The following is a 16,482-nucleotide window of genomic DNA, read 5'->3' on the forward strand; positions in this document are numbered from 1 at the left end:
TTGCGTAGTGACCGGTGCGAGTCGTGTAAATGTGTGGATGATAGTGTGGCAAGTGTGAAACACGATGATGCATCTGAAAAAACAGAGAATGCATCTGGCCACGCGGCGAAACAAAAATGGTATCCCGAAAGAGAATAAAACTGAATATTTAAAATATCTTCAAAGTTAACACACGAGGTGTGTCTAAAATCGTGGTACAACGGATAATTATTCTGCATGTAAAAATAGACCGAAGGAAAGCACAACATTTTTTGTTTAAAGCTTCGTTTTCAAAGGAAACGAGTTTGAAAAAAAAAAAAATAGATATGAGTTACTCCAATGCTTCATAAAACTGATAGCACGAAACTCTATTGCTTGTAGTCTGTTTCGGTAATCGCACAATGATTGGGGTTAGGGTCAATAGAAATAAGAAAAATAATGCATTTGTATTTCTGGCATTACACCGGAAAACATACGACAAAAGGTTCTACATGGATGTATATCAACTAATATAGAAGTATTTGAAAATGTAGGGTCCAAAAGTGTACTGAAGTTAATGGTGCACATTTTGAATATCTTCTGAAATAAATATTTTCCATTGAAACGTACAAATCTTACTTTTGCCTTTTCTCTATACAAACATGATTTTCTCGTTGCAGGTTACGAGAAGGTCAACGTGTGATCATGCACATGGTTGAATTTGTTTTTATATGAGCTACAAGAGTGTTGTAATAAAAATATACAGCGCCATTTAAAAATGACCTTGAAATCTTTTGAAAAATGTTTTCTCAAGGTCACATTTTTGCCCTTCGTTTGTCCCTTCCACACTAAGATCCATTATAAATGCACCTTGGTATGTCACCAACGAACTAATACATCGCAACCTTAAGATACCCACAGTCAAAGAGGAAATAGCAAAATATAGTGATAGATATAGCAAAAGAGTCAACAAACATCGAAACCCCCTAATTACTGGATTACTCGATACGTCGGACCAGATCCGCAGGCTGAAGAGACACTACCCGTTAGACCTAAACACTAGACTTAATTAGATACTTATATTAAGTAATATTTTTACTTATAACAGTTACTTATAAATTATACCTATCTATAATAAGTATTAACTTATTATAAATAATTAGCCATGTCACTACGCCACGCCAGAAAAAATTATTGAAAATTCTCAATGCGAAAATCGATTGTAAATTTTAATAAATAAATAAAAAAAATTTGTCCCTTCCAAACGAGTATTCTCTTCCTCTGATATTTTTTTCTATCATAAGAAATAACAGAGATGTTTAAGATGGTCAACTTAGGTGAAATGCCCTGTATGACACCATACACCTTCAGAGTATTTTATAGATACATTAAACATGAAATCATTTAGCAGATAGATTATTGAAATCATCATATTCTATTCTACGAGAAACAAGAAATATTTGACATTTACAAGGGGAGCACTCCAACTGACTAACTTTGATTTTAACGAGCTTTTGCGAGTTGTGTCATTTAAAAACGTCAAGACGATCGTGACATCTTATCGAAAAATAACTCTCCGGAAACCTTCTAAGCAGCAGTTTGTAGCCTGCCAAACACTGATCCACTTTTATTTGAAACATTTTTCTTTTGTCGCACCATCAGAAATAGCCAACAAAATCGTGGCGACAGTTATCACTACATCGAATATTTTACGCATAGCATTGAAGACAAATATATTAACAACTCGTAGAATTAAAATCTGCCCAACAAAATCGAAATCGCCCAATTGTGGTCCTTCTCTTGTCAGAACAATACAGCGTGATGTTGTAAGGAAGCAAGGAAGGGAGGAAAAGGGCAGAAAGATATAGAGAGAGCATTTCACCCGAGCCTGCTAGTGGACTCATTGATAAGGCGACTTTGCATGACTGTATCTTAGACGCTGAAATAGTGAAGGTCAGATCAGAGGATCTACATTTAGGAAAGGATAGTAAGACGAGTATTCGGAGGCTGTCTTGAATGAAAATCTTTGCGGTGATAAGTGTAGAGAGGTCGCCGCAAGAGATAACCTTGAAATTTTCAGAACCTCTTCTTCTATAGAAAATTCTGACCACCGTATTAATGGTTCTCCGTATTATACAACTCCTATGAACCTTCATAGTATATCAAAAGATGGTGGAATTAGTTAAAGCGATTATAGTATTATAAAATATTATTGCTAACACTTAGCCAACCGAATAGGGAGATCTCCCCTCTGTGAAGGACATCGCTGCGTGACCGAATTTAGCAGCGCGTTTTTTTCTTTTTTTTTGTTATTATCAGTTATTGTTTCCCAATTAATTGCGTTACATTTTCTGTTTTTATAAAGTACAGTATATAACAAAATACACTAATTTAGTGATGTTAAAATTAATTAACAAATTACAATATCAGTTATGACTAAATAAAGTCATAATAGTATAAGGCGTAAAAAATAAATATTAACAAATAAAGTATAAGGTGCTACATCCTGTGACCTAAGCATATTATAATTCATCCTTCGGCCAAGGTGGTCAGCTATGTAAACATACTTTACTCGGACCAGCAATAAACTTATTAGCTCTCTTGAAATCGAGACGCTCCTTAGGATTATTGCTCATTACGACAAAACACGGGGTAAGCGGGGTTTCTCATGTTCTAAACACACACATCACAAGCTTTCCTCTTCCACGTAACTGTCACCGAGCCTCACTTGCTATCGACTCTTCGGCCAAAACACTTCTACATCTCTACAGTTGTTGAAAATAAATAGTGTTTTATTTTATAAAAAAATACCCTTAAAAATGTCCAGAAGCAACGGTGAAAATGTAAGTGAATTGTTCATGGGCGAACTACCAGACTGTTCTGAAGATAACGACATGCAGGTACGTGATTATGAGTTTAGCGAAGATAATAGTATTCTTATTCCCACACATCAAGAATGCTTTTGAGCGATTCGGAGGATGATATAGTTAGTTTCGGCAATATCGTCGATAGTCGATGATTGGTCAGAAAATGATAATGGAACCTGAGTTAGAAGCATATGATCCAACTCTAATCGTGAACACGATAGTTCATGATCGAGGAAACATATTGGAAATAACTCGGTTGTTCCTTAGCAATGATTTATTTGAGCAACAGAAACAAGTAGATATCGCTCTTAGGTTTTAAACAAATATAAAGGATATAAATCAGTGAGATGGATTGATGTCACAGTGAGAGAAATGACAAAGTCTCTGAGTTTAATTATATTGATGTACAGACATATATGTCGGAGATGAAAGGACACCGGAGCCTTCCCTTTTGGAATTTCGGGAAAATCCGTAAAATTGTAATCTGAAGTCTACCATAGCCATAATTAAACAATTGTCGTCATTCTATTTAATTTTATTTGTTTGGAATTTGTGATAATGAGTTTGGGCTCGAAGCGACAATCAGTCGCCGAACGAGGTCGCGGTCAAGGGATGAACGTTTCTAACGGTCTAACAAAGTTATGGAGTGACAGTATAGCTCCCCTTAAAAAGGAAATAGTTGTAACACTCGACAGACACACCCCACATAGTTTTTCCTCTGTGGCATCATCGGGACGGAAAGTCATTCTCTCTTGCGATCTCATCGACGAAAAGATTTTGTGAGCACGTACATCTATCATCCCTTCGACCGCGAATTCGCTATCGAACTTAAGACCATTGTCACTAGTGTCGCGAGTGCCTAATCGCCGTGGTTGATTGTCAAGTCTGTGGTATCCATACTTGCGTTAATAAACCGCACCTTTGTTATACAATAACGATGGCTAATTCCAATGAGGATTCACCAAACACCCACAACCCTATCCACAACGCCACCCCGACATATATACACAGATACGTACAGATAATATACATAATTACTGGTCAACTTTTTCATATATAGAAACGCCAAACTTTTCAAAAACAATGAGTCGCATCTAGTTTCAAGAGGAGTCGAATTATTTAGTTTCAGTAAAGATAAAGTTGAAATCGTCGTCATGTATCATAACGCACTCCATTACTGAAAAGAAAGAAGATGACAATTTCCTACACATAAGGAATTATCGGGTAGAACTCGATGCATAGCTGAAGTTTCGAGGAGCTTCATGTCACAAATGCATATTGCATTTTGTTAAACGAATATTATAAACCCTTAAGTGGTATTGAAGAATATCAATCTGAAGACAAAGTAAGGATGAAAGAGTAGTATACGTAAGCGGACATGGATGGATTCCTTGTAAAACAATAAGTCAAAGATATAGAATAACAATTTTTTGTTTGAGGCTTAGTTTTGGAGAAAATTCAGTTCGAAAACTCTTCGCGAGCGCGAGATACTTGTGACACTTAGAGTGCCTCGTTCCTGTCTTTGTGACCATAAACATTAAAAATGTCACGATTGATCTTGGTAATATGATGATTCAACCTGCAAGACTGCAACCGCAGCTCGTTCCGCTGGATCTTTTTCATGGGGTAACATTATTCGTGTACTTCTTGTATTGTAAAGAACGTATATTCGTAACAGTTAGGAAAAAAAACTATACAGATACCTGAACACATATGGACTCAAAATTCATTGACATTAGTTCTCGCTTCAGTGATTCGGCGAGTAACGTTCTGTTTACGACAAGATAAACGATAATTTCTGTAATTTCCGCATTAACACATTCGCGGCCGCTTTGGGAACTGTAGCGTCCAGGCCTTTCCAATCAAATGCCCCTCTGTGAGCCATTGTGCAGGGAATTCATATATCTTCCATTACCACAAGCGAATTTATCTACATCAATGACATGTAAAGGAAGAGTTGGTACTAGTTGCCAATGGTTTCAAATATTTTAGGAGCAGGTATTGTTATTATTTTCAAGTATTTTTCTTTTAAAACACGGCCAGGAATTTATTTTTACCTATTTTGCCAATATCACAATATGTTATTATAATATCTATATAAGTAAATGAAATAGTTATAATTCCGGGAATAAAATTTGCAAATAAACATGATAAATAAATATATGTAAAGTATAATAATAATAACAACGTTGAAAATAAGGAATATTTTTTGGGAACTTCCTATTATTAAATATCAATTGGAATATTTATAATGATATGTCGATACTAAAAGCATAAAATGAGAAAAAATAGTTTCTGCAGTTCAACGCCCGTCAATGACAGCATTAATTAATCAGTATCTTTCATAATACTGTCAAAGTTAATTTTTTCGAAAACGAAGCTACGAGAAAAAATCGTTTTTGTATATTTTTGGTTTATCTTTTCATAAGGAATCTACCCATGCCCGTTCGTACTACTTGTACTACCCTGTATATGAAATATACATATATGTAATATTACATATTATACGTATACGAAATTAATATTAGCATATAAACACGTGATGCATATGTGAGAGTTTTGATTTACACACACACACCGTGCATTTATTTACAGATTACACCTGGAGCATAAAACATCACGTTTATGATGGCAGTTAATTTTTTACAGTTATTTTGTACATTTTTGGTTTTGGACAGTCTCCGCTTGAGTGATTGTTTAAGAATATATCACAGTAAAATAAGAGTTTTTTAACGTTCAAACCTTTTTAAGCGATTGCTTTCTGTTTAGAAACCATTAGTAAATATTATTTTCTCGAGTGTCTAAATGATGCAGAAACTATTTATTGTTTTCTCTGTTGAAATTGTACAACATTGTACAATTGTTATGGTATAGAGCGGCACACGGATACTTTTTCAAGTGCGTGTATGCGTTTACAATTTGTAAGTGTTTTTTTTACAGCTCTATGTAGGATAGGAGAATACAAGAAAAATGTTTAAAATGTATCGTTGGCCGCCGACGAGCAGTGGAGTATTTTCTCGAACACGGTAAAAAACATTTTCCGAATAAAATCATATATTTATTGGCTATTTTTTCATTTTATTCAGTTTGGACGTATATTTGTAGTTTCGCTGATGCGGAATAATCAATAAGACTTATTTTTTAATTGTATTTATAAGTTATTGGGGGATATAATGCAAAATCGGATGTTTATTTGAAATCATACGAATTTTAATACGGTTATAAAATCTTTATTTACATTATTTCAAAACTAATCGACAAACCTATTTTTATTCGTTTTAACAAATATTATCTTATTTCAACTTATTCTTCTAACTTATCTGAACCATTTAAAAGTTGACATTTTTACTTTTTTTTCAATCTTATTTCACGAATTAATAACAATTTTACAACTTGTACTAATTCATGTTTATTTTTATTCATTTTTTTTCTTTGTTTAAAAAGTAAAGTCACAAGAGAAAAGCTAATTTCCTTTTTATCGAAGGTAAGACATCGTCCTTTGCAATGCAACAAGAAAGTACTACATTAAGCTGCATAAATTGCTACATAAACAATAAAAATGGGAAATGTTCAGCAAATATTATATAAACATATATACATATATAAATTTAAAAAATATCAAAAGTACTAAAATGCAATACTAGCAATTCAAGTTCGCTTCTGGTAGACTTAGTTACATTAAACAAACAATAATTATAGTTTTCGGGAATTTCGTGGCTGACCTCTTCACAGCTGTGTAGCTAAATCAAAAGCTAACGAATGTCAAGAAATATCATACTACGTTATGCCCCAAACGATCGACTAACCACCAGCAAGGAAATTTTTTATTTCGGACATACTTTTGTAAGAGGAGTTTCTACTGCGTATAAGGGCAAGTGCGTGGCGACCAGGAGGTTCAGAAACTGCAACATGTGGGTGACCAACGAAGTGCATTGAATCAAATAGTTGTATTCACATTGTTTACACAACGAGCAACTTTCTTGCAGACGGAACAGAATTTTGCATATAGTTGGGTATCTTTACGATGCGTACGTAGCTGTTTTGTGCTATTTTTCATATTCTTTTTCAGTGGGCCTGTTGCATTTCCTTCTTAGTTATTTCCAAGCTATTAGCTATTTCTTCGCCAAGAAAACTGCAAACCCTATCTCATATTCGCAGCCATCTTCCTTATCGATAGTTTTATTACGCTCAACATCTCATCGAACGATTTAATCGACATTCTCGTAAAGCTATAAAATTTATTTTCATGTTTGTTAATGTCGTTAAGAAGCATGGCAAACATTCTTTTTGTACGGTTTCCCTTTAATAAGAAATGCACTCGGTATTTTCTTCCCTTTTCTTTGAAAGCAACTTTGTGAGTACAACACTTTCCTCGACATTCATTCTGTTCGACAATATTTACGATATTGGCAACTTCGAGTCGCCGAGCTCCGTCGTCGAGTTTGAACTTGGCTTTTGGTCACCGGCGACTGGTCGACATCGAAACAAAACAAAAAACATAAAAAGCGAGTTCCGTATCTATTATGTAACAATATCTTTACGCACTGTTACTTTGTGAATTACTGCAAATTGCATCGATTTTGTAGCAAGTTTGATGCAAAAGTGTTTTTACCTTTTCTCAGAACGAAATTATCAAGTATCAATCTTAACGTGATTAGTGTTGAATAGCTTTTTCTGCTTATTTCAAACAGAGCTAGCGCATCGGTAATTACATTTCGTTGAAAGTCCACTGGATAAATCCTTAAATGTGATTTCTCATAATATAGAGAAATACGTTTACGAGAAGGGCGACGTGGCCGTCATAAATACCGCAACAACAAACTCTATTTATCCATGTGGTACCATAGCTAAGTGGCAGTGGCTCCGTGTGGCGAATAGCCTTTTAACCGTTCCTATCGGTCTAAAAAGCCTGAGGTTCTGTTACTTACTCAAAAGGCTATGTCGTTATTCAGCTCAGAGGTCGTGTGCCCAACTAAATCATGCTGGATTTAAGTGGATTTTACAAACTCCTCTACGCCCAACTATGACGATGCATTGCTGTTGCAGGGTCGTTACGACGCCATTCTACCGCAATATAAAGATTATTTCCATCAAATGCTGCAAGTACATCGACGATGAAATAAGACCATTTGATTTCACAAATTTCATCATATGATATCGTAAATCTGCAATCGCATTACCACGACGACCGCGATACAAATTTAATTTCTGCTCACGGCCCCTTTTTCATGAACTTTTAAACGTTGACAATTATTTCGTATTGACAAATTTTAGTTATTTAATTGACGCACATGCTGAGGCATCTAAGAGTTGAAGCTGAAACACTTTTGTTGTTATTAAATTTGATGGGAAAATGTTTCAGACAAAAGTTGGATAGCTTCAAGGTTGGGCATATTTTGACGTGACCAATTTTTCTGTAGCCGGGAGCATAAAGGCCGTGTGAAAGTCAACCTTGTTTTTATACAAAATAGAATCATATACTTTTTAATACATTATTCAATGCAGCTCACGATTCTTTATAAAAAGTTATTAACGTACCAATTGCGAAAAACTACCAGTTTAGTAGACATATTATTTTGTATTTTGTTGAACTTACCGTACGACACTACTTTTGCGTTTGTTCTCTTGTTTCGTATTGCGTTGAAATAATTTTTGGCATATCACTCAGACTGGAATTTTATTGCAGTAATTTTTTGTATGGCCAAATTTTTACCATCTGATACATTGAACGATTTCTTTGTTCGTTCATAGTAGTTGGAATGAGATAATAATGTTTTTTCGATGCCGCAGTTCCTTTTTTGTTTTCTGAAGATCGATAAAAAACAGTGGGGGCTGTTTCTCCGTATCATTTTTAATTATGTTTTTTATCAAACGTATCTTACGATTAAGTTGCGCAAGATGCTTCGTTACAATGAAATAGTAATTTTAAATTAATATGTGCGAAGAATTAGCATTTGGCTACTTGTCTATAATACTATGAGGCGTGAACTTTAGTTTGATTATTACGTAATTGTTTAATGGTATACTCGTTGTTTGCATTGCAAAGTGTTGGAAAAAGTTTACTTCGTAAAACAAATTTATTTATAATAGATATATAATTGACCAAATTATTACATATGAAGACTAGAACAATCATGCAATGTATCTTCTTGGCTTAAATTTCTGGCGCTCTAGAACCCCGTTACCATTTTCGTGTCACAACGTTACCAACAGAGTACGAAAACATTGTTACGCTTACTGTGCTAAGAACAATAAATTCCATTGCGTGTCACTTTAAAATGACAAAAATCTGTGAAATAACTGAAAATCTAAGAATATTTGTCGGGACAGTAGCGAGATACAGGCAAACAGATAAGCAAGTTAAGTGTCGTAAAGTAATTATGAAACTAACTTCCTCGCAGTTCTATCTTCGCAATTAGTTTCATTAAAATCAATCAGTTAATTTGTTTATAATTAATTTGCGAATTCTTTCCCCTTTTCTCGTTTTACTTTACAGCAGTTAGTTAATTTACTCTAGTTTTAGATGTAATGGGTCATCAGAAAGATAAAAAGAAATACACGTGTTATAACAATCACTGAAAAATTTTTTCTAGATAAATGAGTCCAACGTAAACTATTATTACGTGAGATAAACTGCAAATTATGAGCATGTGACCAGTAAATTTTATTTTTTAAAATATGTACATCTATGATGTATTTTTGTGAAAGAATCTTTTAAGGATGTTTTATAACTTTGAAATTATTTTGTTTAATAATAAAAATGTTTGATACTACTCAATTTAATATGTAATCAATTTTTGTTCGTTGAGAGCATGCAACGCCATCGCCATTTTTCTCGATCGCCTATTTCTTTATATACAGGGCATTTGGTAATTGGTGGTACAAGCGGAGAGGGGGCGATTTTACGCGAAAAGAGAAGTCGAAAATATAGAATAAAAATTTTTTTTTAAATTCTTTTTTTTTAATTTTTCCATCGAGACAACGATCTACAGTGAGATCCGTTATAACGTACCGCACGCGTACCGAGCGAAAGTTCAAAGTCGACTTTCTCGAAAAAAAAGCCTCAAACGAAAAATTTTTATTGTATATTTTCGACTTCTTTTTTCGCGTAGAATCGCCCCCTTTCCGCTTGTACCACCAGTTACCAACCACCCTTATATATGTTCCTGTAATTCAATATACACATATACATATTACTAAAGTACCCAAGAAATATTCGTGCGACACAAATCGTCACTGCATCGAGTCTGCAATTGCCTTATTCGTACGAATCAAACGTCTCTACTCTCTATAGGTACACGTGCATTTACACATGAATGCTGTTTGGCCCTTGCTAATACTTCTTTAACAAGTACTTTATCAAGTGACTGTCGTTTACGAGTAGAGGACGCTAAAATCAATATCGAATTTCTACGTCGGTATGGTAGTCACGTTGAGCTGCAGAGGCCCATAAGGTAATTTGTCTATACGTATAGCTCGTCTGTGCTATGTGTTGCACAACCGGTACTAAATACCTGCAATACCGATGATTTTATCATTAACGAAATAAAATGCTCTGCCTTAGACTTCGAATTATACGTAGAAGTACGTTTGCTATCATATACAGCCGGTGGTCAAAGACAAATGGTGGATAATGAAAATATATATCAATGAAGTTTCGTTATATATAGCTAGTTTACAAAAAATTGTGAATATTAATTTCAATAGTTTACCAAATAGTCTATGTAGTATAGAAGCACATAATCCATAAAACTGAAGAATATAACACTAGTACTAATTCGATTAAACTTTATTCATATCGACTTCCACTGCCTGTCCACTTTTGTCTCCGACTGTATGTCGCGTGAATCTGTCGATGTGTTACCTCCTCATGAATTTTAACGCAACTTTCTTCAATATATATATAGTGGTGTATAAACAATGGAAAAAATAATAAAAATTTCTGCCACTGAATTCCAAATGAAAGAGATAGGCAAGATTAGGATATTTCAAAGGTGGCGGTATAAACGGACGATTTAAAACAAAGATTGCATGTATAAAATATACAAAGAAAGTATATGTACCAATGTAGTTTTATGTTTAAACCAAAAACCAAGTCCGGTCACCCGTTATACATGTAGGAAGAAGTGTTCGGAATGGAACTATTCGACAAGTTCATTTTATCTCTAATGTAAGCGTACTAATGTAAGCGTTGACAAATATGTTTGTACAGAGGTAGCGTTATATACGTAAAAAATATGTTTGGTAAATGTATGTCAGTCATGTACGCGCTGAAAATTTCATCAAAATCGGTTAACGTTGCTACGAGCTAGAAACGGTTAAAAATGATGAAAATCGCAGTTTGCCACGATTTTTGGCCTATAACTGTAATAAATCTAAAGACTTTTACGCCTTTCGACGCATGCCGCTTGTTTCTGCATCAACCGATTTCGATAAAATTTTCAACATGTATATAACTCACATAAATCTACAGTACGTATAGTTTAAATTTTCATTACAGGCTTTGATAAAAAAGTTGTACAAATTCTAGTACTTTTTCATTTAGTAAACTAATCCTTTTAATTTGTGAAAAAAGCTCAAGTTTTCTAGTCCTATCGAGTCTCACACACGCCGGATAACGTTATTTTGAACTTTTGTTATTATTTTTTACCAAAGCATTCTTGAGCCTACGTTTGTATGATACTTTTTTCTCATTTTCATGCGTAGAATACCCTGGCAAGGTATTATTATACATTCCTCCCAAATTATTTATTATTTACGATAAAAATTTTTTTAATTGCGATGTTTGGTGATTGAATGCGCGTGCAAGCTAGTTTTCAGCTGGTTGAATAATAATTGAAAAACAAACAAAAATGTTTTTGAAATGTTGAAAAACATAAATAAGATCGTTAAATGTTGCATTTCTGTCAAATATTAATAACCAAATGCGTCTACTTTTTCAACGTTGTAATATTAAGCGTTTAATGTTAATCCTGTATTTACTGTTTTTTTTTCTCTTTTCTGTTATTCGTCATACGAATAAATTTTGGTTGCAATCGTAATAAGTTTACGAACTGACAACGACAAGCAGAAATTAAAAACAGTAATGTGACGATCGATACGAAGAGTAGGGATACATAACAAAAGGCAACCCTCCTGACAAAGAAACAACTTCTAGGTAGAGATAAAACGATACAACCAATTTAAATGTCCATTCGGCAAGCTTCAGTAACGATCGGTAACTTGCGTGAAAATTCGCTACGAATCTCCACTCATATTAACTTCCCTGTGGTGAGATCTGGTAATCGGCAATGCCGAGCCAATAGTTGCAAAATTGTTTAGACTTGAGAATATATCAAATATCTCCGTAAGTTACTTGTAACATATCTATTTGTAATAAATGCTTGTGTAACTTATTTATGAAATATACCTGTGTGATATATTTGGAATATGTCACTTACGAAGCCATAATTACATTATATTTCTTATCTCCTAACTTTTTAATCCTATAAGTTTGATTTAAATAATTTGGAAACCATTATTGGTAATATATAGATAGAGAGTAATTAACAAAGGCATTGTTAATTACTAGAGAGTAAAGCGAAGTAAAGAGACACGTCGAGTTTAGTCATTTCAAATATCCCGCTTGTCTGTAGTCATTGTAACAACCAATTAGGGATAACAGTGTCGCCTCTTGTCGAATCCCCACTCTTTGCTAGGAGAGGGGAGAGAACAGCCCCTGATGGAGCCTTTTGAAAAATTGCTCACGAGGCAATCCTGTGCTAATCTCAGCTAAATGAGTGTTGAACCTGACTTTGATGGAAATGGTTGCATATATTTGTACAGAATGGATTTTTCAAACGGAGAAACAGTTCCGTATAAATAGAATAAATGGAAGCAGATGCTTCCGGGTTGGTCTAACTTGCCGATGAATTGGCTTTAAGTATTCGCAAAGGTCTCGATTGGCGTCAAGCGCTGATGTCAAATACTGGCATCAATTGCTGAGACTTGGAGAGGATCACTTCACCTCCATTGCAGAAGAACGGATTCCTGGGAGAGAGCCGGGAACTCTCGCGGAGATGCTGAGCTAATTAGCAATTTTGAAGATTTTAGATCAGGAGGATGACTCCTGGGTGGGGCGAATGTGACCAGCGTAACAATTTTGATTCGTCGAGTCGGAGTCAGAAGCCAAAAAGCCACCAGTCAGATTAAAAGTAAAAGGACCAAACTTCAGTCGGTTTGGTAAATTTCACCACGTTGTAAAGTTCAGCCAATCTCATCTTGGAGACACAATTAGTATAACGTTCCCAATACGTCGTAATTAGGTGGTCCTTCGGGCATAGACGGCACGGATCGTCTATTATTCAAGGTCAGAATAAATTGCTTAACGACTGTCGGGCGGAGCTCTCTTCTGACGCCATTAGTATACATTAAAACTTAAGCTGATTTCAATAAAAATGCATAAAATGTTCAACTAACGGTACCTATCCTTATACAAATTTTCTATTGCAATATTTACAAATAGTATTTATTATTCAACTTTTGAGGCTACCTCTCCCGTAATTATTCTACTGTCCAATAGTGGCACTAAACGTATTGACTGCTTTAAAAGTCTAATTATGTGCTGTAGTGGTAAAAATATATTTATTTTGATCATTGTTAATAACAACGATGAAATTGAATTCTAATCACTATTCTTTTTAATTATTGTAATTTCTTTCTAGATGTCATTCGAGTAATAAAATTAAACTTGGACTTCTTTTATAAGATATGCATATACATTTCCATACACTACCCGGTACATCTGTCGTTTTCTCCTGAAAATTAATCCGACAGTAATCGATGCAATTGTGTAACGCGAAATTTTAATTTATTCCATACAGCTATTCTCGTTTCTTTCGTACGTTTGCGTGGAGTTTATTTTCAAACGATCAGTGCTTTCTGTTAAATTGCAAATGCGATTTGAGATTTACAGGTACGAGCTGGCAATGTGTGATTTTGAATATACTGTAGAAAAATCAGCAATCAGTTATTCGAAGAAAATAAAACTCACTCACATAAGCAAAGATGCAGAACTGCGGTGAAGAGGGCTGCGAGTTTCCGTGCTGCCATGAGAATTAACCACTTTTGCGATGACAGTTTGGCACACTACTTGATGATCTGAAAGTAGACAAAACTCGATTTGTTTTTGTTTTATTTATTTTGTCGTATAGAAAAATTTATATATTTTATATGTCGCATACTTGAACAGCAGAACAACGAAATGGAACTTTGTTATAGATACAAGATTATTATAGACCTTTTCTTATAATATGAGTAAATAAGAATTAAACGCGATACCTGTAAAAGAGTATCAATAAAACAAAGGTAAGCTACCAGTATTACTTTTGACTAAAAATGCTTAACATCTTAAAAATCGTATGCAATTTGTTTCTTATAAGAAGAAAATATTTAGCAATTGTGAAAAACATTTTAGTTAAATATATTAATGAAAGATTTATCAAATATGTTTGTATATAGATGTACCTATTGTGGTCTGTTATACAGACTGGAAAGATAGAGAAGGAGCACATGGCTAAAATAAAATCCTTCTTCCCTTATGGCTCAACGAATCAATCAATCTTAACGTGTGACGTCTCGTTTAATAGATATTTTTAATGCCTACAATTCTCATTCTAAAATTTTTACGACCCGATTACTAGGATCGTTGTCATATGCAAAAAAAAATCTGTTTTCCACAAATTTGGAGATTATTTGCACAGACCGGGCAAGAAATTTCGAGTGGTAAACATATAGGATTTGTGATTTTTATAAGTACGCGCAAGAAAATTTCAGGTATCATCTCTTTTTTTTTTTACTCTCAATTTGCGCTTTACAATCTGTCCAGCTGGATATTTGGTAAATTTTTCCAGTTTTACTACTAAATAATGTCCAGTTTGTCTATTTTATTTCTTCAGCGAGATCGGTGGCATGTTTTCTTCTTTGTTCGTTTCAGCAGCCTTCTTTCTTTGCATTTTTTTGCAGATCCACCGATTTCTTCCTTGACTATTGATATTTTTAAGTCATTGCGTAAATCCTCGTTTCTGACATACCATGGGGTGTTAACTATCGTTCTGAATATCTTTTTACTTTCATTTATGTGGCTTATTGCTGCTGCCCTCCACACTGGTATTCTGCACGTGCAAATTGGTTTTATTATCGTTTTGTAAATTTTTAATTTATTTTCTACGCTGAGTTTAGAATTCCGACTAGTTAGCCAGTACATCTTCTTTTTTTCCGTATTTCATCTATAATTGTTTTAATATGTTGCTTCCACGTACGTTGTGGGTCTAAGCGGAGCCCTAGGTAGTTAATTTGCTTTGTTTGTGCGTGCCATTCAATAGGATATTTGGTGATTTCCGTTTTCGTACTGTAAATATAGTATGGTTGCATTTACTGGGGGTTGCTTTCATTTGTTTATCTTGCAACCATTTTTCCATTTTTCCGATATGCTCTTATAGTAATGTGACTGTTGTTTCTGGATCAGTGTGCCTGACTAGCATAGTCAGTATTTTGCTGTAGGTATCATCTTTTGCAGAATTTGGTCCCTTTTGGAGATGCAAACTCTGTCCCTGTGCGTCCTTTATCGCGCGCGATAAAACGAAGGCATTTGGCTGAAAACAAGAAATCGTCGTTCTATAGATTTTCCACTGGATCACCGCAGCAATCCCCTTGCTGCATCTAGCAACCTGCGACGTATCAGCAGGATCTCAATTCAAACAGCTACTGTATTTCTTTATTTGTGATGTAGCTTAACAGCAAAGCGATTGCAGAAGTTGAGATTTCACAGAGCGTATGCTATGGCTGTTGCCACGATTTTTCGGGGATTTCCGGTAAAAAAATAAAAAAAGAAAAAAAGAGGATTCAAACAAAGATGGATCAGCTTCTAGCCGGCTATAAATTGCAATATAAAAAGTTTCATGTAATTCTAACCATCTTTAAACACATCTGGTGAGCAGCCTGTTCGTTTTCTCAATAGGTAAACCCAACCGTGTTTCTAAAAGAAACACCTCAGTTATCGTAACTGCTTCTGGTTAATTTCATTTTGCAAAGAGAACAAAAGCGTTGGCGAAGAACATCGCAAATGTTTCTTTCCGACTGAACTCTCCACTACCACCCTGTTGCGTAACATGTTTTAGCGATTTTAGAAATTTGGCAAAAGGCTAGAACAATCCTGGAGGGATAGAATCTTTTCGACAATTAAAGGGAAACGTTAGGAGAACTGTATAAACATAAAGTTGGAGTTAGTTGCAGATTTAGTATAAGTTTAACTTATTCCGCTGTAGATTTCTTTGGGCCTTTTCATTTTTAGCTTTGCACTTTTTTATTTCCCCTATTTTTCTATTCCTCGTTATTTTTTAGATCTTTTTTATCTAGTTCCAACGCGAGTGATTTGGCTGTGTAGTGTGTAGTGTGTAATGTGTAGTGTATACACTGCGTATTGTTGTATCGTGCTTATTGTATACTTTGTTTGCAAGAAAACAGAGGCCATGTTCAGCATGTATTGTAATATAAAACGATTGATTTTCCTGTGAACAGTATGGACACTCGCGGTGATTGTGCTACGGACGAGACAATCGCGATGCGTGTGTGAAATTTGTATAAACATTGTTCGTATGTGCTACTATTTAGTAATTAT

The 16,482-nt window shown here is 34.6% G+C and overlaps 1 protein-coding gene across 2 annotated transcripts in view; it reads right to left on the reverse strand.

The window, feature by feature from the left end:
- Positions 1–16,482, reverse strand: part of LOC117207541 (lachesin-like) — a 548,209-nt gene that overhangs the window by 104,808 nt on the left and 426,919 nt on the right. For both annotated transcript variants that reach the window (XM_033447848.1, XM_033447850.1), the window contains one exon: positions 13,862–13,964. In XM_033447848.1, coding sequence (XP_033303739.1) covers positions 13,862–13,916 — 55 coding nt within the window. In that variant the 5' untranslated portion in view covers positions 13,917–13,964. The remainder of the gene's footprint in view (positions 1–13,861; positions 13,965–16,482) is intronic.

Source organism: Bombus bifarius, unplaced genomic scaffold (genome assembly GCF_011952205.1).
Source record: "Bombus bifarius isolate JDL3187 unplaced genomic scaffold, Bbif_JDL3187 scf7180000008037, whole genome shotgun sequence".
Lineage (NCBI taxonomy): Eukaryota > Metazoa > Arthropoda > Insecta > Hymenoptera > Apidae > Bombus > Bombus bifarius.